The following is a 25215-nucleotide window of genomic DNA, read 5'->3' as shown; positions in this document are numbered from 1 at the left end:
CCAAACACTATATCTTTATTTTACATGTTCCAAGATACTGCTTAATACATGTATAAAGAGGGGAAAACAACCCTGTTGGGGGTTTTAATCACAATCTAATCATAAAAGATGAAAAGATCTTTATTAAGAAACATAATTATATCAAATTTAAATACAAGCGAGTGTAGTGAGCCAGCTTTGGGCGATATTAAAGAAAAAGTTGCTCTTAATCGCTTTAAATTAGGAGCACATTTTATGGGGAAAGGAAAAGGGGGTACATATTCAAAGATAAACGGACTCTTATAAGAAAAGGAAAAGAGCACTTGTCAAAGTAAAAAGGGAAATACCAGAGGTGAAAATGGGGCACTCCTCGCACTTAATAAGGGGCACTCATCAGAGATGAAAAAAGGCACTGATGAGTGATGACAACGACAAGGGGAACTTATTACATAAGAAATATTGGAATTATCAGAAGGAAATCGGCATTAACTAGAAAGGATAAGGGCCATGTGTCAAAATAAAAGAGGAACTTATCATAGGTTCGTTCGTTCGTGTCTCCTTAGATCAAGATAGTAATGTAAAGTTCCTTAACTTAGAAGTAAATTAAATTAAATTAAGTTCTTCCATCGCTCGATTGCTGCAATGGCCGTTTCATTAACAAGGGACAGGTCTTCATCTGTGCAACCCGTTCCGCCGCACTGCAAGAGGTGGTCCATCGTCTGAGTCTCTCCGCAGTCGCAGAGAGTATCTCCTTCATGGGCATAGCCCCATCTTGCCATATTGACCTTACACCGTCCCATTCTCGTCCGCATTCGATTTAGGCATTGCCACTCCGGCCACTTCAGGTTAAGACCTTTGATGAGTACGGGCTTGACTGATGGTGGAGGATTCTGTTCAGGTGGTGGGACAGAATCGAGGAAGCTGTGTCGGGATATAAGTCGTTTGTGGGGTTGTAAGTATCCGTGTAGCATGTGTCTGTCATCTGTCGCCTGCTTCATCCGTTCCTTTAGGCAGGTGTTAGTGCGCCTTTGGTTAGGAGATCCAATGCCAGCGAGGTGATATATCTCCTCAACTTTTGTTGGTTTCAGACATCCTGTTATCTTTCGATATGTGTTATTGAGTGTGGTGTCAAGCTTCTTCACATGGGCTGATCTGCTCCAAACTGGGCAAGCATATTCTGCGGATGACATGCATAGAGCAACAGCTGCACTTTGTACAGTTTTGGGGTCAGCGCCATAGTGTGAAGATACTAGCTTCCCGATGATGGCATTTCGAGATTCTACTTTGCCTATTGTCTTCTCGATATGTTTCTTGAAGGATAAAGTGCGGTCAAGTTTTACACCTAAATACACTGGATGCTCGCAGTGGTTAAGTTGCACATTGTTCCACTTTAGCTTCAGTTCTCTCTTTGCCTCCCTGTTCTTCAAGTGGAAAACACACACCTGAGTCTTGGATGGGTTTGCCCGTAGGTAGTTTGCTCTGTAGTACTCCGAAAGGCTTGCGAGCGCTGTGTTGAGATGGAGTTCAACAGCTTCGAAGGTACTATGCTGGGCTGTGATGCAGGTGTCATCTGCATAGATGAAGTTTCGAGTGTTCTCTGTTGAAGGGATGTCAGCAGTGTATATGTTGTAGAGTGTTGGCGCCAGGACGCCACCCTGGGGGAGACCGTTTTTCTGTTTCCGCCATCTGCTCTTCTGCCCATCCAGTTCGACATAGAAGCGTCTGTTCTGCATCATCTTCTGAATGAATCTGGTGAGTTTGAGGTCATTTGTGATGTCATGAAGTTTTGTCTGTAGCCTTCGGTGATTGACAGTGTCATAAGCCGCAGATAAATCCACAAATACTGCACCTGTGATGAGGTTGTTCTGAAAACCGTCTTCGATGTGTTGGGTCAGGTTGAGAAGTTGTCCCGTGGTGGATTTTCCTGGTCGGAAACCTGCCTGCTCACAGTTCAGTTGGCTGTCAACGTGAGGCCCAATTCTGTTGAGAATAAGGCGTTCAAGCAGCTTGTATGTTTGGCACAGGAGCGAGATCGGTCGAAAGTTCTTGGCTTCGTTCGAGTCCTTTCCTGGCTTGAGGATAGCGACGACTTTGGTTCGGAGCCACTGTTTTGGGACACATGTGTTCTCGATGCAGTTGTTAAACATGTCTAGCAGCCATTTCTGTGCTACAGAGCCCATGTGTTTGATCTGCTCCGATCTGATGTCATCGATGCCTGCCGCCTTGTTGACGTGTAGCGTGGAGATACCTTTCTGTAGTTCTTCTTCAGAAATAGGTCTTGTGAAAAGAGACATGTTCTGGTCAACTCCAGGTAGTTTGTGCCTGTGTGAATTAGTCGTCTTGGGGGCCTTTCCATTTTTCAACAGCTGATTTGCTACTTCGTCAGCCGTAACATTATCATGCTGTTGAGCTCTGGTGCTGTCAATTCCGAGCTTGCGTATGGTGGCCCACGCTTTCCTGCTGCTGTGTCTTAAGTCTGTTGTTTCAATCATGTGCTGCCACATCTGCCTATGTCGTTGAGATATCCTTGATATAAGCTCTTCTCCAAGGTTGATGGTATCCTCTGAGAAGGCATCTGTGTCGTAGGCTGTGGTGTAGTTTGCCAGAAGCTGACTTGATTCCTCATCGATGCCTGGAATGTATGTCGTGCGGCAGCCTCTTGGGATATGTGTACGTGACACCTTCTTGACTATATCTATGAAGGATTCATAGTTCTTTGGATCTGCAGGGAGATGTGTTAGGGCATGATCAAGGTGTTCGGTGAAAGCAGGCCAGTCTGCCTTAGCAAAGTTGAACCTGCGCTTGAACGGGGTCTTGAAATATCATAGGTAAAGAGGAACTTATTCGGTATAGCCACAATCAGGGTGCAGCTATTTTACCTACAGTGTTACGCATCTCTCCTGGAAACACAAAGTCGTTTAATCAAATGTCTTGTGGCCTGAAATGTTGGGCCATATGAGTTCTTCATCGGGCAGCAACTTTTGTTTGAATTTATTTTGTGTTGGCTGTGTGAGAATGGTAATAGAGGGCCAGAAATACCACTTTTTGGCTGTTACGCATTTGCACTGCGAAATAGAATGTAAAAATTATTCTGAATACTGGTTCTCCTCATGGGTGTGTTTTATCGGCACTCCTTTTCATATATTATGCAAATGATTGTAAATCAGTAAGTGTTGGTGCAGGCGCGCCGGAAGCAGTTTGGGATTGGGGTGGCAAACATTCCAGGGGGCTCACCTTCCAGGGGCAGTGTCGTAACGTGCAAAAACGTTTGGAAGGGGGGGGGCAGAAAAAAATATGCATCACCACCACTCTTACACGTTAAATGCAGGCTCCGCGGAACATTTTTCAAAGTTTATTAACGATCAGGTAGAGCGTAAATTGGAGTGGGCTCCAGGGTCTGAGCCCCGGCAGGGGGTCAGGGGCTGAGCCCCCAGAAGCTCAGGGGTTTTAGGCATTAAAATTATGGTCAGAAAATCATATTTAGATACCTTATTCGTCACACTAGAAGGCTACTAACTGGCGTCCAGGGAGCAGAGCCCCCGGAAGCTCGGGGTTTTTAGGTATTTAATAACAGTCATATAAGCATACAGGGGAACGCTTTATGGCCCTTGGTGGGGTCCAGGGGCGGATCCCCCGTAAGCTCTGGGGTTTTATGCATTTAATTACGGTTAGATGAGCATTCAGGGCCCCACCTTAGGGCCCTTGGTGGGGTCCAGGGGGCAGAGCCCCCTGAAGCTCAGGGGTTTTAGGTATTTAATAACGGTCAGATGAGCGAACAGGGGACCGCCTTAGGGCCCTTGGTGGGGTGAGGAGGCAGAGCCCCCGTAAGCTCTGGGGTTTTAGGCATTTATTTTCCGTCAGATGAGCATCCAGGGCCACGCCTTAGGGCCCTTGGTGGGGTCCAGGGGGCAGAGTCCCCGAAAGCTCGGGGGATTTGGGTATTTAATAACGGTCAGATGAGCATATACAGGGGACCGCCTTAGGGTCCTTGGTGAGGTCCGGGGGCAGAGCCCCCGTAAGCTCTGAGGTTTTAGGCATTTAATTACGGTCAGATGAGCATTCAGGGACCCGCCTTAGGGCCCTTGGTGGGGTCCAGGGGGCAGAGCCCCCGGAAGCTCGGGGGTTTTAGGCAATTGGACACAAATAAAGTCCATTTAGCGATAACAAAACAATTGGCTCTCTGGACGCAGGCCCAGGGGAACAGTTACATCGCCCACTCGACAACTCCGAGATGACCAGGCAGCAACAAACACCTGATAAAAGAGACTCCAATATGTCACACACTTATGAAGACCCCGTCGCTATGACTTCAGAACTAGAGAGGCCCTACGACATACTACAACGAGGACCTGACCCAAGGAAGCAAACAGCCACATCCCCGACAGCATCAAAAGTCGATAAGAAGGCGAAAGAAGAGGCTGATCATGACGATGCTCGCAACGTGTATAATGAAATAGCTACCCAAGATGTCGGTATAAAGGAATCTGAAGAAGGCAGTGAAGCGTATCAACATCTGCAGCGCCCTCTTAGCAAACGTCCAAAGGCGGGTGCATCCTTACCAGAAATCCCAGATGACGGATACGGAAGGCTCGATCTAGAGGGTTCTGGCGCATCAAATCAGACGGTCCCTGTTACTCACCGAGCCCAGGATTCACAAGGTCCAAAGACCACACCTTCTGATCCTGTGTATGCTACCCTGGATAACCCTGCTGAAGCAAATGTACCTGATGTTGACGATCCAGAATATGACCTCTCCGAAGCGTTCATGTAATCTTTACGATTTGTTAACTCATAGCCTGTCATAAGGCTGCATGCACGCTAATGTTATAGTGTTTTGTACACGCGAGCAAGCTACTGCTCCTCTGCTTCTTGCGTGTTTGCACGCATTCGTAATAGCAGTTATTGTCATGCTCATTGGACTGTGCCTAGTGCTTTGTACGCGCTATTGGTAGTACTAGTGCTGTAACATCACGGATATCTCCAATTCCGTTTAACCGCCTGTCAAAACCGGACGGTTTTCGGTTAAACGATTTATTTAAAAAAAAAAAAAAAAAAAAAAGTTTTTTTTTTTTTTTTTTTTTTTTTTTGGCCGTGTGAAAAAGCAGGAAGGTGATTTAACTGAAGGCGCCGATTTGGGCTTGTGAACTAGTCACAAATAATAGTAACAATGTCGTTTTAGAATAATGTGTAAGATCATTAAAGTAAATTAAAAACAGTAGAGGACCTAGGATAGTACCTTGTGGTACACCATGTGTTAAACTTGGATGAATATATATTGAGATCTATTACAAAGATTACTTTCAAACCAAGATGACAGACAAATTGGAGTGTTGTTCTAGTTTCCAAGTGGTAAGTCATCACACCGATTACTGAGCTGGGAGACATTGCCAGGCATAGTGCCAGGTGGAGGGGCATAAATCGAAACTTTAAAAAAAATATTTAAAAAAATAAATTAAAAAAAATTAAAAAAAAAAAAAAAATTATTAAAAAAAAAAAAAAAAAAAAAAAAAAACGGGAAAACGAAACCGTCCAATTGAAAACGGAATCCGCCATGGGCGGTCGGATACCGGACGGTTAAACGTTAACGCGATGGTACTACCTACCATCGCGTTAATCCGATTATCTCGTTATAAACTTGGCACTGGGGATTTGTGGCTTGGCACAATGGGGATTAGCCCTGTTGCAGGATAAGAGTTAATACTTTGACGTATGTGGGCTGTGACTGTGGGAAAGGGGTGCGTGAGGGTGGATGATATGGTGTGAATGTGTTTGTTAAGTCCGTGCCATGTATTTAATTTAATAATAATAATAATAATAATCTTTTAAAGTCCACTCCAGATTTTATTAATTTAAACCGAAAATGGAAATTCTTTTTGCCCAATCAATCGTGAGCCCGGCAGTCACTGAGCAGCGCCAGATCGACGTTGCTCTATTCCCTATTGTTGAACGCCAAACAAGGTAGCAGCAACTCTCGTATTTTAACGTCTTTTGGTATGACGCGGCCGGGGTTCGAGCCCACGACCTCCCGGTTTTGAGGCGGACGCTCTACTGACTGAGCCATCAGTACTTTTGTTATGAATCTTTAGACAGGTGTGTGGGTTTGTAAAGTCTAATTTACCCTGTTGGCGATTAAATTAAAATAATTTGTTATCACCTCGTTTCATGATAAAAAAATATGGTTTATTCATGATAAATTGTATACCTTCTCAGATCGATTTGATCAATCTTTTTTACTCTTTAAGTTAATCACCAGCAAGACAGTTCTAAAATTGATGTTTTTTTTCCTGATGAGCACGACGGCAGGGCAGAAAATACTGCATGGTGTGGTATCATACAGAACACCGTGTTAAATTACTACCATTGATTGTATAAAAGTGGTATTGGTCAAAGGTACGTACTCCATGATTCACGACATAAAGAAAGCATTTACATTTTTTTTTACCATGGAACGTTTTAATAATATCACGCTCTCAAAATCTTTCGAATATTCCACAATACAGAAGAATTACAAAATGAGCACTGCATAAAATAATACGTTTTTCACAGACAACAATGCATTCTGTAGAATAGCACAATGATTTAGACGGTACCTAATACGGATCAAATGAAGGGGTAATATAATGTTAAATTTTCTACACCATTCTTTTCAGGGTCATTTTTTCTTCTCATTCTTCCAAACGGAAATACGAAGGAGAAAGCACACAAAATATAAAACCAAAACTCAACCTGCTCTGTCGAATATATGCCGTAATAAATAATGTCTACAATTTCGACTTTTGTTATGTAAATCATCCCAGTGTAAATAATCACCAGGGTCCTGTATTAATTATAGAAATGCGATTAATCTAAATAGACTAGTTAACGGTTAGCACATGTACCAAACGACCTCGAATATCCACACAACTTCAATACATAAATAGGTCCCACTTTGTACATTTTGACATAATCACTCCTATAGAAGTGCTACATAAACAGCCTTTGTTTCCCCTGTTCAAAGACTTACGACTAATTCCACCTGCGTATTATGGAGTGCACTGCTTGTGCATACATGAATAATGATAACATAAATTTCGTGAGCACGTATCAAGTATTTTGTCTATTTTGTCTCTATCAGCTCATGCTCAGTTTGCAACTATGAACTGGCTTATTGATTGCCAGTTTTCAAACTCGTATCTTAGTATTAGAGAGTTTTGATTAATATCGAGTTGCTATCTGTTTTTAACCAATTGCCCCTATTTATAAGACGGAACCCAACCAGGGCACCGTTTTACGAAAGCATGGAAACCTTCATTAAGTACAAGTTCACCGACATTTGATTACGTGATAATTGTAAAACGGTCGTTTCGATCAGATGGTGTGGAAATTATACTTATGACGGTTTCGTGAAACCATGCCCAAAATACTTGAATCAGTAATACTGTTACAAATATCAATATTCGAGTATTTATCACCAACGTATTATGTACCAATTTACATTATGAATACATATTTCATGAAGTGTTAAATTTGTTTTGGTGATGGAAATTTACGAATTTCTTTTCATTGCATGTCTCCTTCTGTTGTTGCTATTTCGATAAAGATTCCGACAAGGAAATTAATTCGTCAGGTGGAAATATTGCTATTAATAAAATGTGTATATATTTTGGGTATATGTTACACGATCGTTTGATAATGGCTACACATCAAGAGTCATCTTTGTCGAAGTCCTTAAAGACAATGATATTTAGATATTTCTTTAAATACAACTGAAATTATTATCTGCATGTATAGCAATAATTACTTTTTTTAATGGACGGAAATGAACATTTTGATGTTATATGCATGTATTGCATAATGTGTCTGTATTCAAGAGAAACATAACATATGTATAGTTAAGGGAAACAAAAGTACACAGAAAAAACATTTGTATGCAATCAGTATCGATTTCCCTAAATAGTTCACTTGTATTTTCACAGTATCTAAAATGATCTTTTATTGGTACATTTCGAATATTGTTCTGTCATCTATTTTGTACATTACTAAAACATTGCATTTATGTTTTCTTTCTAATATAACAATGTAACAATAAAAACAAAAGTTTGCAACAAACAACATGATATTTTTCAGGTACTTCTTTAATCAGTTTCAGTGGTACAGTTTATTCAAATACTTTTATAAACTCGATAAATATCTCAGAATGTTGAAACTACCAAAAAGATATGATTTAATTATGACAGCTCAAAATGTAAATGAGATTGGTATTATAAAGTTCTGTGTTTTGGCATTTGGGATATTAATTGGGTATTCTTCATACCCGCGCTTCTTTGGCCGCATCTTTGGCGTCTTTACTGATGGCCTGTGCTTTCTTGGCGTTTTCCACAAAAGTCTGCAAGAGAATTAAAAAAAAAAAATGGATTCAGTTCAATATAATTTTATAAGTGTTTTGTCGGTAAGAAATCAAGATTGGCTTATCTTTACTGGTCATCAGTACCATTGACAGTAGTATTAAATTCATAACTATTACGCCCTTATAGCAGGCAGCTGATAACTTTATCCTTATGCACTTACACAAGGAACATTGTAAAGCTAATATATATATTTCAAGAAATTTAAGATTCGGATTTCAGTTCAATCATGATGCGCTGTCGTCTTTAAGTGATTTCCATGCGCAATTGAAACAATTACCAAAGGGGAATAGACACGATAAAGACAGGTGGCCTTTAGAGAGGTGGCCACTATATAACGACAGATTTGAGTATATCTCTAGCAAAATTGGACTCGTGTATAGACATGACCACTTAATCAGCATATTAGCAAAGCTGTGATAGTTACCATAAGTTGCTTGCTCATGAAGTAAGGTTTCTGGACGCCATCATTGCGTTCACTATCTTCACAGAAACACAGGAAGAGCGTATCAATCGCCATCTAGAGGGAAGGATGATCAACAAACGTTTTGATTAAAAACAACGAACAAACAAGCTGACAATGAACATGCTATTTATGTTTAATAACACCATTCGAATATTTAAAAAGACATTCAAGAGTATTTTGGTGCCTTAAAAACATGATGCCGTTCTGCAATGCCGAATCGAAATTTTTACCGGAGTTGCTCATGAAGTGAGTATTTAGAGTGACATTTGAAACGCAAGGCTGAATTTCAAAGCAAAAAGAGAAACATGATGGAAACACACGTATAGTAATTTGTGCCTATCCTATATCGGTTCTAAATATCGGCCGCTCTAGAAAAGAGCATTTCTAGTGAAAATCCGAACGTAAATATGAGTTTTTTTTAAATGTATTTAAACAAGCATATAGGGGAAGTTAATTTATAACCCTTTTCCCACTTTTTGTTCTTTAATATTGAACATCGATTCTCAGTTGTGGAGTTTGCTACGTCGTGGAATTAAGGGGAACATATCGGGGCGTTTCAGTGGTAGAAGTTGTAAGGAATGAATATATCCGAAAGATTATGGGTCCTAAAGTTTACCAGATCTGGGCCCCGTCCTATAAAGAGTTGATATCAATTGCAAGCTATTTACGATTGTTATCAATGTCAAGTTATTTACGATTGTTTTCAATGTCAATTATGTCCATATACGAGATAGGAGACTGCAAACTTGCGATTGATTGGCAGACTTACGATTGATTTGGATCAGTCGTAACTCTTTGTAAGACGGAACCCTGTTTATTTTTTACATTGCCCTTAGATAGGGTAACAAGTTTTTTTTGTGATGACCGTTGATGCGTTGAATATTTCTTACCTCATAAACTAGTAGAAAGACGTGACTGATAAAGAACGCGCAGACGCCGGCCAATGCGATGGGGATGGCGTAACAGTTGAGATCCTCTCTATCCTGTTACCATGGTTACAAAGCAAATAAAGACACGTGGTTTCAAAGCATATGAAGTTCAAATATTTTGGTGGATTTTGGCTTTACAATAACAAACCCATTGGGTTTATTTAAGAATTGATTTGAACGAAATAAAAAAATAACAATATCGCAAGAAAAAAAATAGACAAGCGAAATGAATCCTGTCAATCTTATTTTGAATTTATAGCTCGAAGTAATTATGATGATGACCCAATGGCGCTGTTCACAGATGAACACCTGATCAAGAGGTCTGGCTAGCTACTGACAGTAGAACATAATTTTAGGCAACATTTACAGGTGTCAGATATTGAAATGTACTCTTTGGAAGAAGAGGGATAAAACGAAAAAACCTAAACATATCCCTTCGCTTTGAATTGTCGTTATTGTCATTATTAAAAACCAATATCGCTATGAAATCAAAGGTGTTGTTAGAAAATTTTCAATGAGGGGTCGGTAGACCAATAAGCGACAACTTTTTCAAACATGCAGGAAAAAGAGTTTCTTCAATTTTTTCGATTTGCCAAAACTGGTTTCACTGGTTGCATTAAAAAATAAAAAATAAATACAAAATTTGCAAACAGAAAACAATTGATGGTGTTGAATGGGAAGGGTTATAATAATAATAATAACAATGATACTCGGTACTTGTATAGCTCATATTAAATTATATAACGTCTCTTTGCGCTTCCAAAGAGCTTATAACACACCCCTACAACACCATTCACGCACCCCCTCCCCCTCCAAATAAATGTTATTAAAATTTCCTAAAAAATACTTACTTGTAGAAGCTGGAGCCCTATGACGACGACGCAAGCCGTGACGGCGAATTTGCCAAGAAGGAGAAGGAAATCGCCCACGGAGTTGATAGCGGCCACGCGAAGAGCGTTTGAAACAAGCACAGAAAAGGCCTTCTGTGCCGCCTTGCAGAAATTGTATCCATAGATAGCTGGATTGTTCAACAGAGAGAGAAAGAATTGTTGCCAACAAAGCTTTGTACAATATAATATATGCATGCAGCCAGTAGTACTCTGGCCCCAAAATAGTACAACGAAATTCACATTTATTTCTGACAGAGACGGGAGAGTCGCTAGATAATTGTGAATCACGGAGCGAATGTTGTCGGACCAAATTTGTTGATAATTATATACATGTACGTCTAGAATACACAACTGTAAGTTCATCGTCTAATTTTGTCCTTTTACGACAACGCTCAGACAATTGAGTTGCCTATTGAAGCCTAATATAGTTGTTTTTTACTAGAATTCTTCACTCACATGGTTCATCGATATTCTGTTTCACAAAATATAAGCATGATTAAAAACTTTTTTTTTAAAATATTTTTTTAATCATTGCATTCTCTTTATTGGTATAAAATAAAGAGGATGCGATCGCCGGCCCTTATTCCGCCGCCAATGAATAAGAGTACAATGGGCATTTCAGAATTTTCTTACAAGACGCATAATTGATCTACAATTCAGTATTGAAATCTTCGAAATGATTAGGTTATTGGCTCTTCTGATAAAGAAATTCACATAAGCATTGCATAATCACTACTACGAAATGGTTCAATTATATAGAGGCAACTTCCTAACGAGATTTAGATTCAACATCCATCTTTGGAATTAGACATACCAATTTCGATGTATGCGTTCCTGTTGATGTATCTTAGAACTTTCTCGAACAACCAGAGGATGCACTGCATGCATTTCAGACAGTACTGAGCCGGTGCTGACTTAGCTCCTTTGAGTCTGAGAAAAATGAATTAGGGAAAAAAACGTAAGAATTCAACTAAATATTATAAAGATCATCTGATAGCATTGAGGTGTAGTTGAACGAATTCGTGAGAACTTCACACTTCGCCTCTCTGCACGATTTCAAGTTTAGATAAGCTCCATAACAACCCTCATTAACACATGTTTACATTCATTTTCAGCTGGAAATCGTTAAATAAGTTTGAAATCTTGAAATATTTGGTATATCTATCCGGTGATAAATACAATGTGGTACAATAAAATTGTGTGTGTGATATACACTCCTGTATATAAAACGTTAATCTTTACGAATGCCTGCAATTCGGCCAAAACCAACACCAAAACCGAAACCAAAAACCAAAACCAAAACCAAAACCAAAACCAAAACCCAAGCCTGAACCCAAACCCAAACCAAAACCCACATTTCTTAGAGATCCGGGTCGGTCCTCCCTGTCAAAAGTAAAATCAAATGTTCCAAATTAAAAGGAGAATGATTCATGGATTCATATTCCGTACTTACTTTGATTGGATGTAACCGAGGACAATACGGATGAACATGATGATGGCGATGAGGAGAGACCCGAAGGCAAGGGAGCCAAGATGGTATCTGAATGACAAAGAGACGAATTAATATTTTGATAGTAAAAATATACACAATATTCACTCACATTGTTAATCTTAAAAGCTGTTGTTCAAGTTAATATCTCCCTATAAGGTTTATGCCCTAAGGCTATTTTCAATGTGATAATTTTGTTGGCAATTTTTGTAGTTATAGTACATTTTCAAGCAGCACTTGTAAGTCAATTATGATTATAGATGTAGGTTCATGACACCCACGGTATGTTCACGAATAATTTAGACCGTTAATTTATCTCCATCCTACCCCCCCCCCCTAACCCAAGAGAATCTGCAGGAGGAAGGGGGTTTCTAGAATTTAACTAGAAATCATAATGACGTCGGGGCAAGGGGGGGGGGCATTACGTAAGAAAAAGTTTTCTTTTATTTCCATCTCCACAAGTGCTAGGAATACTTTTTCCCCTCGCAACAAAAGGATGGGCTCCAGCCACGTCTTTCCTTGTAATTTGAAATTTAAAAAAATGATTTTATTTCATATTTCACTTTTTACCTGATAATCCTGTATATCGATTTCAAAATGGGCGTACTGAGCAGGCTCTTGTCTCGGGCGAAAAACCATTCTGCAATAGCGCCAGCTATGGTGCATTCCTGACAGGCCAGTATGAATTGGGTCACCCACAGTAGGCCGAAGATGTAGTACCAGCCCATGTACTGTAAGTGGAAATTTTAAAACAAAAGATGATGCAATAAAAAAGGGAATTAATAGAATGACAACATATTAATAGTCAATACAACATACCAGGGGAGTGTTTCACATAGAATAAGATCGACTTTAAGTTGGATTTAAATATGGCAGGCCGTTCATGCCACTGTTTGCTCTCACCATTCACTGGCATTGGTTTCTCGAGGGGCGTACACATATGGTCACGAATGTACAAAATTTACATTTTTGATAATCCATCATTGAAGGAAAAAACATTATCTAAAGATCATAATGATGAGAGCAAACAGTGGCATGTACAGTCAGCCATAGTAGTGAAGTCCAACTTAAAGTCGATTTAGTCTTTTTGAAACCGTGACTTCCCAGAAAAGGTTGGGGGAGCAGGGAGAGGCAATAAATAAAGAACTTCAAGAAAGGGACAGACCTACCGATCTTTAATGTTGTCATGAGTAGAGGCTTTTAATTTTATGTCAACAAATTATTTGTTGAATTCATTCATTAAATTATTAGTTAAATTCAGAGTTTACGGAGAGACTTCAAAATATTTTCAAGGAACAGACACGGTTCACGATTGACACCATCTTTCTATTTTCAAGAAATAAGAGTCTGTAAAGGGATAACGATATGCTTATGGTGCACGTATGACCAGGCGGGGATCCAGTGGGTCCGATTAGGCCTTGTCCCCCCCCCCCCCCCCTGCCCCCCTGGCCCCAAAAAGAAGGGGAAAAATACGGGCCAAATCAAAAACACGCCGTGTACGACATTTCCATAATGTTTAATTTTTCTACTTTGGAAAACAAATGTTTACTTGAACTCCTGTAGGATCAATTTCATTGAATTTGTTTAAAATGTTGCACGGGCGGCACTTGTGGAAAGGGATGTCCCTTGCGGCCCCCCCCCCCCCCCCCCACTTCCCTCCCCCCACTGTCGATAATGATATATGTACAGTATGTGCAATGCGTTATGCAAACACAAAGTGCATTCATAAAACAGGATAAACATGTAAGCTTTAATATAAATTTTAATTCATATTTGTTTTGCATCAAAGGCTTGTTGGTCTAGTGGCATGATTCTCGCTTTGGGTGCGAGAGGCCCCGGGTTCGATTCCCGGACAAGCCCTAAGATATTTTTTTTGAAAGCCCGCTATACTTCTGTATTGTCCCTCATAGAAGAATGATTTGTTTGGTGTTTGAGTAAACAAAAATCATGGCTTGTTGGTCTAGTGGTATGATTCTCGCTTCGGGTGCGAGAGGTCCCGGGTTCGACTCCCGGACAAGCCCTTCTTTTGCTTGTGCAAACCAACCAGAACTAGAACAACAAGTTCGTTCGTTTGCTCAGTAGATTTTGATGGTTAATATAGGATCCAGACTTCTATAAAAGCAAAATGTTATTATGCACTTTGCACTATTTTAAGTTTGTTATGTTCGGGGGGTGGGTATAAAATTTTCATATCATTTCGGTACCAGGGACTCCACTATAAATAATTTTATTTATATAAATGTATTTCAATTGACATGAAAATGTATCTTTAACCTTTCATGAACATGAAAACTATTGGCATATATCTTTGTAATACATAAATCACATGTTTCAAATAGTAATAAAACTGGTTTATTGGTTATTGACAGCAGTAGTGATTGACACAGAATAGACAAAAATATTTTCTCATTTCCGACATTAATTAAGAAAAAAATACACGGGGCTTGTCCGGGAATCGAACCCGGGGCCTCTCGCACCCAAAGCGAGAATCATGCCACTAGACCAACAAGCCTTGCTTGAATTCCGAGGGGAAACTTAATAGAATTCCCTAGTGGATGTACGAAAAGATGACTGATGCAATATAGAAAATGTTGCAACTTAAAAACTAATTGATATAGATGCAAACATAAGGTAACTGAAACACCTGATTCAACAAAGTGGCTTGTAAAAGAAGAAAAAGTCAATATTATTAAAGATATTATGACTCTATATGGGGTAGGGCTCTCATTTGCACAGCCTCTGGATCTTTTTTTTTTTTTTACAGACAACGTATAAACCGGCTTATTGTTTTAATCAGGCGCGGATCCAGGGGGGGGGGGCTCGCCCCGCCCCCCCCCCCCCCCCCTGGCCAAAAAGAAAGAAAAAAGACAGGCCCCACAAAAGTAGTTTTAAAAAGAAAATTGTGACCAGAAATTTACCTTTTTGGGGGGCTCTAGGGGGGGGGGGGTTGAGCGAAATATCCGCCGGTGTCATAGGCGATTTGTTCCGTGCAGGCGATCGGTTCCTCCGGAACCGATCGCCTGGATATGTACCCGCCGATTTGTTCCGGATTCGTAGATTCGTTCCGCTAGTCACAGGCGATCGGTTCCGGCCAGGCGATTCATTCCGTGGAACCAATCGGCGGGATATTTAGCCGCCGATCCGTTCCAAATCTCATCGGAGAGCGTGCGTGCTCACGTATTATTGAATACACGCCATGGTACACCCCTAAAGCAAAATGAACTATTCTGGTCGGCCTTTGCAACCAATCAAACTTCTCCAAATTAGCTACACCAACGATTGCCAATTTGAGAACTTTGTATAGAAATGCAGATTCCCGTTGTTCAAATATGTTGATAATTGCGGCCAATGATTGACCACAAACAGTAACTATAGACAGCTCCGTCGCGAAGCGACGGGGACTGGGTGGTCTAGCAAAAAGGGCAGTTGTTGCCATAGGCTTAGTTTGCCTGTAAAAGCAGATGTCGGGGTGTTTTCTAATCAGGCCTTCAAATTTGGTTTGAATGCTGCTTTATATGATATCGTGTTACGTCAACCACCTATTACCGGGCTTCATCACAGAATCTAATTATGCATGTGGGCTGCATGCATGATGTACATGTAGTTTAAATGAAAGAGATGCGGGGTGGGATGGGGGGGGGGGGGCCGGGGTCAACAAAAAAGAAATGAGTGGTCGAGCTGATAATTAAGAAGGACCAATAAAAAAAAAAAAGAAGAAAAGTAGAGAAAGAAAATTCCTCAAGTAAAGGGAATATTTTGAATGAAAAGGGCACCTATCAGAATTTTAATAGGGGCAGTTATCAGATATTAAAAGGGGCATTTTGAAAAGGGGAGGGGCTCATATAAAAAAGAAAAAGGGGCACTTGTCAAAGGCAAAGGGGTCACAATAAAAGAGGCACTTATCAGAGGTTAAAGTGGCATTTAAGACAAAGAGAAAAGAAAAATTGCACTTATTAAAAAGGAAAAGGGGCACGAGTCAGTATAAAAAAAGGGCAAAAATATCAGAGGTGAAATTCTTGCACCTGAAAAGAGGTAGACTCTCTAGACTAGATCTACTCATCTGTTATCAGAGATGAAAAGAGAGGAAAAGGACACTTTGGGGGTACCTAAAAAAGTAGAGGGCAAAGACAAATTGCCACCCCCCCCCCCCCCCCCCCCCCCCACTGGGAATGCCGTCTCTGGCATAATTTGTTTCATCCATCCATGTTTCATTCCAAAAGGAGCTAAATCCACAAAATCTAAAATTTAGTAAAAATCAGAAACAACTTTAGACCCTAGACCTAGACTCTAATTATTTTTCTTATCATAGATCTAGATCTAGACCTAGGTCTAGATGTATATTATTGGTCCAGGGCGACACCTTTAACATATAGATTTAGACCAATAACAACATGAAGGTGCATGGCTTAAGGGAAAGTGGATAGATCTAGGCCTAAATAAAAAGGTGATTTAGATCTAGATCTAGATCCTAGAGGTCTAAAGTCTACTCAGAATTACCCAAAGTGGATTTAGACTTCTAGCTCCTTTTGGAATGAAACCAATTTGGATTTAGCTCCTTTTGGAATGAAACATGATAGATCTATTGTAGACTCTATCTAAATTTGTTCATAATTCCTGCTGAAATTTTCGAATGTGTTTCTACTAGGTCTAGACTAGACTAGGGTCTAGTGCATTTTGTCCCCAAGTAGGAAATCATTATTTTAAGACAGATAGACTCTAGGTCTAGATCTAGATCTAGGTCTAACTCAATTTTAACAAAATATGGATTTAGCTTCTTTTGGAATCAAGCTCTTCATTTGTAAATCACTGGTATCGAATAAGAAATAAACCACGTTTTGAATGTTATTTGGGTCAACTTCCCCCCCCCCCCCCCAATCAGTACGCCACGCAGTGACTTAGGCCTAGAATCTAGCTTGGCCTAGATCTAGTTAGGGTTTAGTCAGTAGGTTATTTATTTATTTTTCGTACCGCGCGCGGGTAATTCCGTACGAGGTTATAAACCTTACTATTAAGTAATATTTCAAAAAAATAATATTGGTTTTCATTGCAACAATAAATACAAAAGTATCAAGATAAAGCTAAAATTTATTTTTACCATGTTTATTCGACACAAGTAATAAAAATATACGCGATTATATAAGCATAAACGTTCGGCCAATGTCGGATAAGAACGGCGGCTTTCGAACGTATCTGCGAACGAGTCGATCCAGTAGATTCGTTCCGAGGAACAAATCGGCGCGCCGATTTGTTCCGCGGAACCCGGAACAAATCGCCTACCACACCGGCGCGATTTTCAAATTACCGGGGGCAAAAAAGAAGATAAAAATAGTGCTCACTACACCCCCCCCCCCCCCCCCCCCCACTCCCAATGGACAAAATATCGGCCGGCATGAATTAAACACTAAATTTCAAATTGATTTCAAATTCGGCCCTCCCCCCTAAGAAACCCTGGATCCAATTAGAGCCGGTTGGTCAGAAATGTGTTATTGTGTGTTTGTTATTGTTCTGTTTACTTGTCAAACGAAAACTACAAAAGACAAAATCAAAAGATAAACGTGTGTTATCATGCATGCATAACGCCCAGGCGGTAGGCCTACATATATGATATAAAGAAAACAACTGAAAAAAGAGAGGAAAATTAAAGAAATATCTCCTGTTTACCTTTGAGAATGAATCTTTAACATACTCCACAAGACCGTCTGGTGTAGCTTTGGGGTGACCAGCAGTAGCGATGTAGAGATAGATGTATACCCAGGCAGCACAGAAGGATAAGAGAAATAGACTTGTCTGTGTTCAAGAAAGGTAAGATTGGATATTAATGTCCGCTAAATTCCTTGACATCAAAATGTGAGAACGTATCGCCATTTTCCAGACATCTTCTTTGGTAATAACATACATTAATGAGCTGTAAGGGTATATTATGGTCATTTGTATACATTAATAACCCACTTCTTGTAATGGCCAAATTTAAACTGATTGAATTTTTGCGCAGCACAAAACGTACGACCATTCGGTACAAGGGTCTGAAAATCAGACTATTACTAAAATGATTGCAATCTCTAAAGTCGATTCGACAGCTATTGCTCATTATTTTCCCACTCAAAGACATTTGCAAGCCCTTTTGTTTTGAGGGAAGTTCTAAATTAGTAATATCTTCCAAATGCCGTTGGAATTTAGCCTTTTTATTGTTTTTGGCCTGTAATGGGACATTGTACCTGTAAACTCCTCAAGGGAATCCTGGAGCCGCCACTGTATTCATTTATGCATACCATGCAGAGAAAGATGAAAAATTACAACAAAGGGCTCACGATCAGGCCCGGCCTACTAGACCATTTGTACAATAGGGCTGGTGGGAGTAAGAGGCGTGTCCGTAGAAATTTTCTAACGATCGAAAAAGCTTTTCAAGGGAGTAGAGGCTCAATTATTCCCCATCCAGCTCATGCGCATCGACTTGGTTTCGAACCCGGAATCTATCAGTTGCGAGGCCACTGCACCACTAAGCCCAGCGCACGATACGCCTCGTTCGTCCTTGGTGACACCCTTTTATCACAATCTTAAAGGTATTACAAAGTTTTGGGAAATTTTGAAAAATGGGTGGATAGTGATTCTTTACAATTTTAATATATTTGGATGCCTCTGTGGATGTATTAAAAACACCATAAATTTTAGCCCCTAAAACACTTCTGCTTTCGAGAAAAATTGAATATAAAGGTTTACCGGTGCTCCCGGTAAATTTTGATAAATTTCAAATAGCTCCTACGGCCGTACAATGGTAGATGCGACCATGAAAATCTCAGAGTATGTAGTTGTGGTATATAATTTCCGAACGAGAATAGCTAATCAGTCAATTTTAGTCGATACACATTGTTTTATAGCTTAATTAATATCTTGACCTTGAGAGGGAGCTATTCAGCATAAAGTGTTTATCATTTACAATTTCATAACTTTAGAGTCGATTTCGACCGCGACAACGATCACAGAATATTGTAGGATCGTATATGCTTCCAATATGTTCATTTGAACCAAATTCATGACCCCATATCAAAACTTTGTATTACCTTTAACACGATCATTTGCAACCAATATCTTTAAATGAAATAATACATTACAACTTCTTACCCAGAGAGGTTGTGTGAGTAAAAATGGCATAGCACCAATCGCCTTTCCAGCTTCCTTGAACAGAGTCACCACCAGAGCAATCCGTTTAAACATGACGAGGAGAATCAATAATAAGATGGCCTGGCAAACGAAAAGAAGTCAATAATGTAGAGGAGGAATCAAAGCGTCATTTCAAAGAGGTTTAAATTTTGTCATTGTTTATATAACAGGCGAAACAGAGAAACAGTAGGTGTAATAGCCAGAATGCTTTTTTTTTTAAAAGTGCACATGCATGTAATTTATTCCGAGCCTCCTCACCCCCCCCCCCCCCCCCCCCCCCACCGATTACCCTGATGAAAAAAATTGACTGTAGCAGAAAATAAAAGCTGGCATTTTATAAATTATGGCAAACAGAATGTCAATCAAATTTCAGTTAATTAGAATATATGTAATATTTCGGTATTTCGGAGTGGGGGGGGGGGGGGGGGTGGGAGAGGGGGAGAGCGTGCGGAAGTGGATGAGTCTGAGTCAAATATAAACAGGGAGACAGATTTAACAATCGGTATCAATAAAGACAAAATCATAAATCATTGTTATTATACTTACTGTAACCGTGGTTGCAACGCTTGCATATATCAACGTGGTCTTCAAGTTGCTTTTGTCCTGTGCAAGTTGCACTATTTCAGACACCAAGTTTGGGAAAAGAATGAAAAATACAGAATATGGTATGTAATATAGGTATTCCGGTTTCATCCAATTATATTTTACATGAAAAAAATCTTCAAGTAGGCCCATATAATGAAAATATATAGTAAATTAGCACCTTTTTGTGCATGTAATTTGTGTGTGTGTTTACTGTTGTTTCTTTTTGTCAGGTAATTATAAGCTGTATTCTTTTACAGTTGATTGCTGTACGATAACAAAAATGCATCCGATAGAATACAATAAGATCAAATACATGTGTCTACATAATTATCGTTATTTAGAAGAATGAATATACCTGTGAGCTCGTATATCTTACTTGTAAAATAACACATTTCTACATAGTATTTCCGCAAATTCAAATTACTGTAAGAATTATTTTATTCATTTCAGTTGGTTACAAGTCTTGGTTATTTAAAGTTAACTAAGCAACAGCAACAACAACAACAACACAAAACAAAAACTGGATTTTCGATTTACATTCTGCTGGCGTTTCTCGAAGTGCTGCTCTAGCTATGTACCACATGTACCAGAGGAAGCCCGATCCTCCCATGCTCCCGAGGATGAACCCGAACACCATCGACCATATGATGTAGGCGGCCAGGAAGCGAAGGGCGATGACCACGGTGATGGAAAGACCTGGAGAGAGAGTTGAGATATAGAAAGGGAAGGAGAGAGAGAGAGAGAGGGGGGAGGAGGAGGGGGGACGCGGGAGAGATATAGAGAGAGAGCGACAGAGGGACAGACAGAGAGGGAGAGAGAGAGGGGGGGTGGGATGTAGTAAGAGAAAGAGAAGAGAGAGAGAGAGAGATAGAGAGAGAGAGAGAGAGAGAGAGAGATAGAGAGAGAGAGGGTTTCAGAACTAAAAGTTTAATAACCGTAATAAATTTATAACATTAAATTCAGTGCAGGGGGGAGTAATCAAAGAGGTAAATGCCAATCTAGGTTAAGGGGGGGGGGTGTCGAGGGATTAAACCATTCGACTACGACACTACGTCATTTCGAAAGAAGGATAGCAATCACAGAGAAAAAGGATTATGACAAATCTACATTTGTCTCACCAAATGCGATGAGGCAGAGGTACACAATCTCTCTCCAAGACTTTTCGATGTCCGCTAGGGCACTCTGCATTAAGATAAAAACAAACAAACAAACAAAAATGAATATCATAATTATTACCTGTGCATACTTTTTTTTATTAAGGGGGGCGGGGGGGGGGGGCATCTGTCAATAAATCTAACTGGATGCAAGTGAAATCCAGATTGCAGGCCAAAACCCTTGCCAGTCGTTCTGCGTAATGTTGAGTGTCTGCATTGTAAGAATATGCTTACGGTATAAAGCATATTATATGCTCTATACTTTAGCTGCTTATTATTTTGGCCTATATAAGCTATGCTCAAGCCAGGCTTTATGACTTGTGGTAGTGTGCTAAATACGAGTCTGTGTCTGCAAAATATTTTGTGTCATTATTTAATTTTAGAACATTGTTATTCATAATTTATAATAATAATTATGATAACAATCTGGATTGACCATCTCTGAGCGCTTTACAGATATATTTATGTATCAGAATCGATAGTTTCTTTGACTCTGTGTAGACTATTTTGTTTACCATTGTTATCGATATGTTTATATTTGTTTTTCTATTTGAAATCCAACTTTAATTTTTGGTTGCAATAAATAAATACAATAATAACCAAATAATTAAATCTTGCTCTTGAAAATCGTTTACCTGAAAGATGTCATTCTGCAGCAATGATGATGCAACGCCGATGACGTCAGCTCGAACACATCGAAATAGGATGGGCTTCCTGCAGGGGAACAGGGGGGGGGGGGGGGGGGGGGGGGGGGGGGGGGGGGGGTGAGTATTGGAAATACAAGTGTTATTGCTGTTAAACGTTATTGTTGTAAACATTGTGAAATGTACGAGCCTCAAAATCACGCAAAATAAACCTACTCAATTCAACGTTCTGTATTTGTTTCGTTTTGTTTTGTTAGTTTTTGTCTTTGATTTCCATTTTGTTTTGGTTCGTTTCGTTTCGTTCAATTTCGTTTCGTTTCGTTTTCTTTTGTTCCATTCGACAAAACGAAAAAGTCGTGTCAGCCCTCTCCAACGCCGTTAGCGGGCGTTGAGCTGGAGGGGTGGTATATAGGAGCAACATAATTTTTGTTCTGTCTCAAGGGGGAGGGGTCCCTGCGTCCCTTTCGACTCTCCCCTAGCTCAGTCTGTCCTTATAGTTATACAGACTGAGCTATATAAGTTGTTATATTCGATTATCCTGTATCATTATGTAGTACAGTTAAACCTCTAGATCACCCAAGGGAGACAAGAAAATTGGTCTTTATAGGCAGGTGGTCTTTATGAACAGGTTCCTTTGGTACATGTTTCATATAATGAGCAACCATTTCCAAGGGAAAAAAAAAAAATGTGGTCTTTGTAGCCAGGTGTTTTTTCTATACAGGTGGTCACTAAAGCAGATTTGACCGTAGTTTGTTTTACCAATATTTATCACCGTCATGATTGGACCAACATTGCATCAGTATGATTGTATTATTTTCTCACCTTGCAGCGATGGGTGTTTGTGGACACTCGCCCATCCCTCCCTGCGTTGCGTGTACGTAATCATCGACGTCGACATCGTACGTGCATAGCCTGGTGATATTGTTGACGGCCAGGTCTCGCAGACCCCCGCGGGTAAACACCGTTTCGTTGTTGCACCGGGACACGCAGAGACGCTTGGAAGTGGGTTTGAGTTTCGACATGGCGACATCGTCGAAGAAAAATACGTAGCTGTGTTGTTTAAAGAGAACAAGACATGGTTGTATAGAAACCTAGTGATGGATAATTTCACAGAATGCTGAGATGACGAGAGAGGGGTTGGGGGGGGGGGGTGGGAGGCAGGCTTGACCAATATCAATGAGGCATCTTGTTTCTTACCCTTGCGGGTGTGATGTTTAATAAATACTGTACGCAAGGTTCTAACTACTTTTCATTCAGAAACCTGAATCTGTTCTGTTTATGGTCCTGGGGCACGTTTTATAAAACTTTTGATCAATAACATCTAGCACAGACCTATGACAAATCTGCTCGTAGACAATCAAATGTAAGGATTTCAGTAGCTTGTAACAGTTATCGTACCTTGTTATTGTTAACAAGTTTTATGAAAAAGGATTGAAGTTGAATATTGTTTGCCAACGTTAGCTTTCGAGAGAGAGAGAGAGAAATAAAGAAAGAGAGAGAGAGAGAGAGAGAGAGAGAGAGAGAGAGAGAAATAAAGAAAGAGAGAGAGAGAGAGAGAGAGAGAAAAAAAAACCCAACCCCCTTCCCCGTGCCCTCTTCGTTCTTAATATGCCACTGAATGTATGATTCATGTACTCACGGTTTATCGGTCATGTCTCTCCCAGAGAGTGAAACGTTCTCGATTGGATTGTTCTTCTTGCCGCAGATGTTGCCATAGCTGTCATCTCCGTAAATCAACCTGTCGGGATTCCCGTCCCGAAGAGCGAGGTAGGTGACGTATCCCTGCAGGATGCGGGAGTGAGGGGAGGGGAAAAGGGGAATGGGGAGGGGGTAGAGAGAGAGAGAGAGAGAGAGAGAGAGAAGTGGGAGAGAGAGAGAGAGAGAGGTGGGGGAGAGAGAGAGAGAGAGAGAGAGATTTTAATATAAAGAAAGAGATAGCAATAAATGATACGTGTCACATACCAACAACAAAATATAATACAAAAATGTCGTTTACGGTTGGTATTTGCAGCTTTTGAACCTTAATTATTGTGGGTTTGTCATTAATTCATCTCCATACGACTCCGTTAATACACAATCATAATAATACAGCTCGCATGCATCGTAAAATGAAAGAAAGAAAGAAAGTAAGAAAGAAGGAATAGGAAGCAGGAGAAGAAGATAATGATGAGGATTAAAAAAAGGAAGGAAAAGGAAAGAAATGAAAAGAAGAAGAAACAGAAGAAGAAGAAGAAGGAGAAAAGGACACCCTTCCACCCCCACCCCACACGCACACATACACGCACTCACACACAAAGGCCCGTATTCTGAAGTATTCGATGCGTTTCAGACCAAAGGTTCAGACAAACCTTGGTCTGAAACGCGTCTAATTATGCCGCACATAAACCTAGGTTTGTCGACAAATCTCCTTTGTGTATTCGGGCCCTAAGGTGCGTAATATGCACTTTCGATGTGCATAAGTGAATCTTTTTGTAATCATTTCATACATCCAGCACCTGATAACGGTTCAGTGGGCGATTTTTATTTTATTTCTTAATATGTAATAAGCAACGATTCGAACAAATAACAAAGCCGTTGCAATCGTCTTCGTCGTCGTCGACGCCGTTATCGTCATTATCATACATACCATGCCACCGAGGAATGCGAGGAAGATAATGAGACATGGGATATCACGGCAACTCCTCTCCGACAGCGGTCCGTTGAAGTCATCCTCGACTTGGACCGGTCCATCCTATGAAGGAAAAAAAATGGGAATCATACTAAGTAGTGAGGGTTAAAATTATGCACATGGAAAGGCAGACGATTATTATAATGGCTCAAGTGGTAGATCAGCGGTCTCGGAACCTGGAGGTCCCGGGATCGAAACCAAGTCGATACGCTGCCGTTTGGTAATGCATCAATCCTCATTACCAAGTCCCTCGGAGATGAGTTATAACCGTGTTTTTAGCAGTCGGGTAAACAGACAAACAAACTAGTTATAACATGGGCATTGGTTATTGGCTGATAACCTGAGACCAATAGGTGCCTAGCACAATAATAAAACCATTCCCTGGTCCCTTGCGATTTTTGTATGGATTAAAAGATAATAAATTCAGGTAATTTTTCCTATTATGTAGCGCATAACACCAATAGCCTTTTCACACCATGTAATTAAATTCTTGGGCTAGCTGAGAGGCGTCACTGGACCAAGTCAGCAATTATAAGAAAATAAGAGACAGGAAAGGTAGAAACAAAGTAAAATAATAAAACAAATTAAGGAATGCAGGAGGAGAAAAATTAAGAGAAGGCATTTTATGACATAACACAAAATTGTTAATGAAAACAACTTATTATTGCGTTTTGGTCGAGGACGTACATGGACGTGAATAATTTCAAGAAGATCTAAGCTATGACCGAACTGACTAGCTATGATATTGAAAATACTTATTTATACTTACTTTCTTACGCGAGGGACCTGCCCCATCAGTTTGCTTTTGTTTCGAATTCTTCTCAGGTTCCGGCTTAGTTTCGGGTTCGCCCGATTCTACTTCCAATACA

At 40.1% G+C, this 25215-nt stretch overlaps 1 protein-coding gene and 3 non-coding genes across 5 annotated transcripts in view; 2 read left to right on the top strand and 2 right to left on the bottom strand.

Annotated features, from left to right (window-relative positions):
- LOC583308 (choline transporter-like protein 1) overlaps positions 1–25215 on the bottom strand; it is a 33141-nt gene that overhangs the window by 4336 nt on the left and 3590 nt on the right. The window contains exons 3-18 of one of the 2 annotated variants that reach the window (XM_030982910.1): positions 24305–24409; positions 23318–23460; positions 22501–22728; positions 21670–21748; positions 20999–21062; positions 20418–20576; positions 19842–19912; positions 19257–19376; positions 17799–17924; positions 12708–12868; positions 12102–12188; positions 11463–11578; positions 10610–10776; positions 9720–9812; positions 8791–8883; positions 8043–8344 (exon numbers count right to left, since the gene is read on the bottom strand). In XM_030982910.1, coding sequence (XP_030838770.1) covers positions 8267–8344; positions 8791–8883; positions 9720–9812; positions 10610–10776; positions 11463–11578; positions 12102–12188; positions 12708–12868; positions 17799–17924; positions 19257–19376; positions 19842–19912; positions 20418–20576; positions 20999–21062; positions 21670–21748; positions 22501–22728; positions 23318–23460; positions 24305–24409 — 1890 coding nt within the window. In that variant the 3' untranslated portion in view covers positions 8043–8266. Of the gene's footprint in view, positions 1–8042; positions 8345–8790; positions 8884–9719; positions 9813–10609; positions 10777–11462; positions 11579–12101; positions 12189–12707; positions 12869–17798; positions 17925–19256; positions 19377–19841; positions 19913–20417; positions 20577–20998; positions 21063–21669; positions 21749–22500; positions 22729–23317; positions 23461–24304; positions 24410–25215 lie in introns of those variants that run through there. The other variant, XM_030982911.1, reaches the window with a different exon arrangement.
- Positions 13926–13997, top strand: TRNAP-UGG. Its single transcript has one exon. It is a non-coding gene; the product is annotated as a tRNA-Pro (tRNA).
- TRNAP-CGG lies at positions 14087–14158 on the top strand. Its single transcript has one exon. It is a non-coding gene; the product is annotated as a tRNA-Pro (tRNA).
- TRNAP-UGG lies at positions 14578–14649 on the bottom strand. Its single transcript has one exon. It is a non-coding gene; the product is annotated as a tRNA-Pro (tRNA).

The sequence above is a fragment of the Strongylocentrotus purpuratus genome, unplaced genomic scaffold (assembly GCF_000002235.5).
Source record: "Strongylocentrotus purpuratus isolate Spur 01 unplaced genomic scaffold, Spur_5.0 spur5_scaffold_13, whole genome shotgun sequence".
Taxonomy (NCBI): Eukaryota; Metazoa; Echinodermata; class Echinoidea; order Camarodonta; family Strongylocentrotidae; genus Strongylocentrotus; species Strongylocentrotus purpuratus.
The sequence above is the reverse complement of the archived record's forward strand: the minus strand, read 5'-3'. Positions and strand labels throughout refer to the sequence as shown.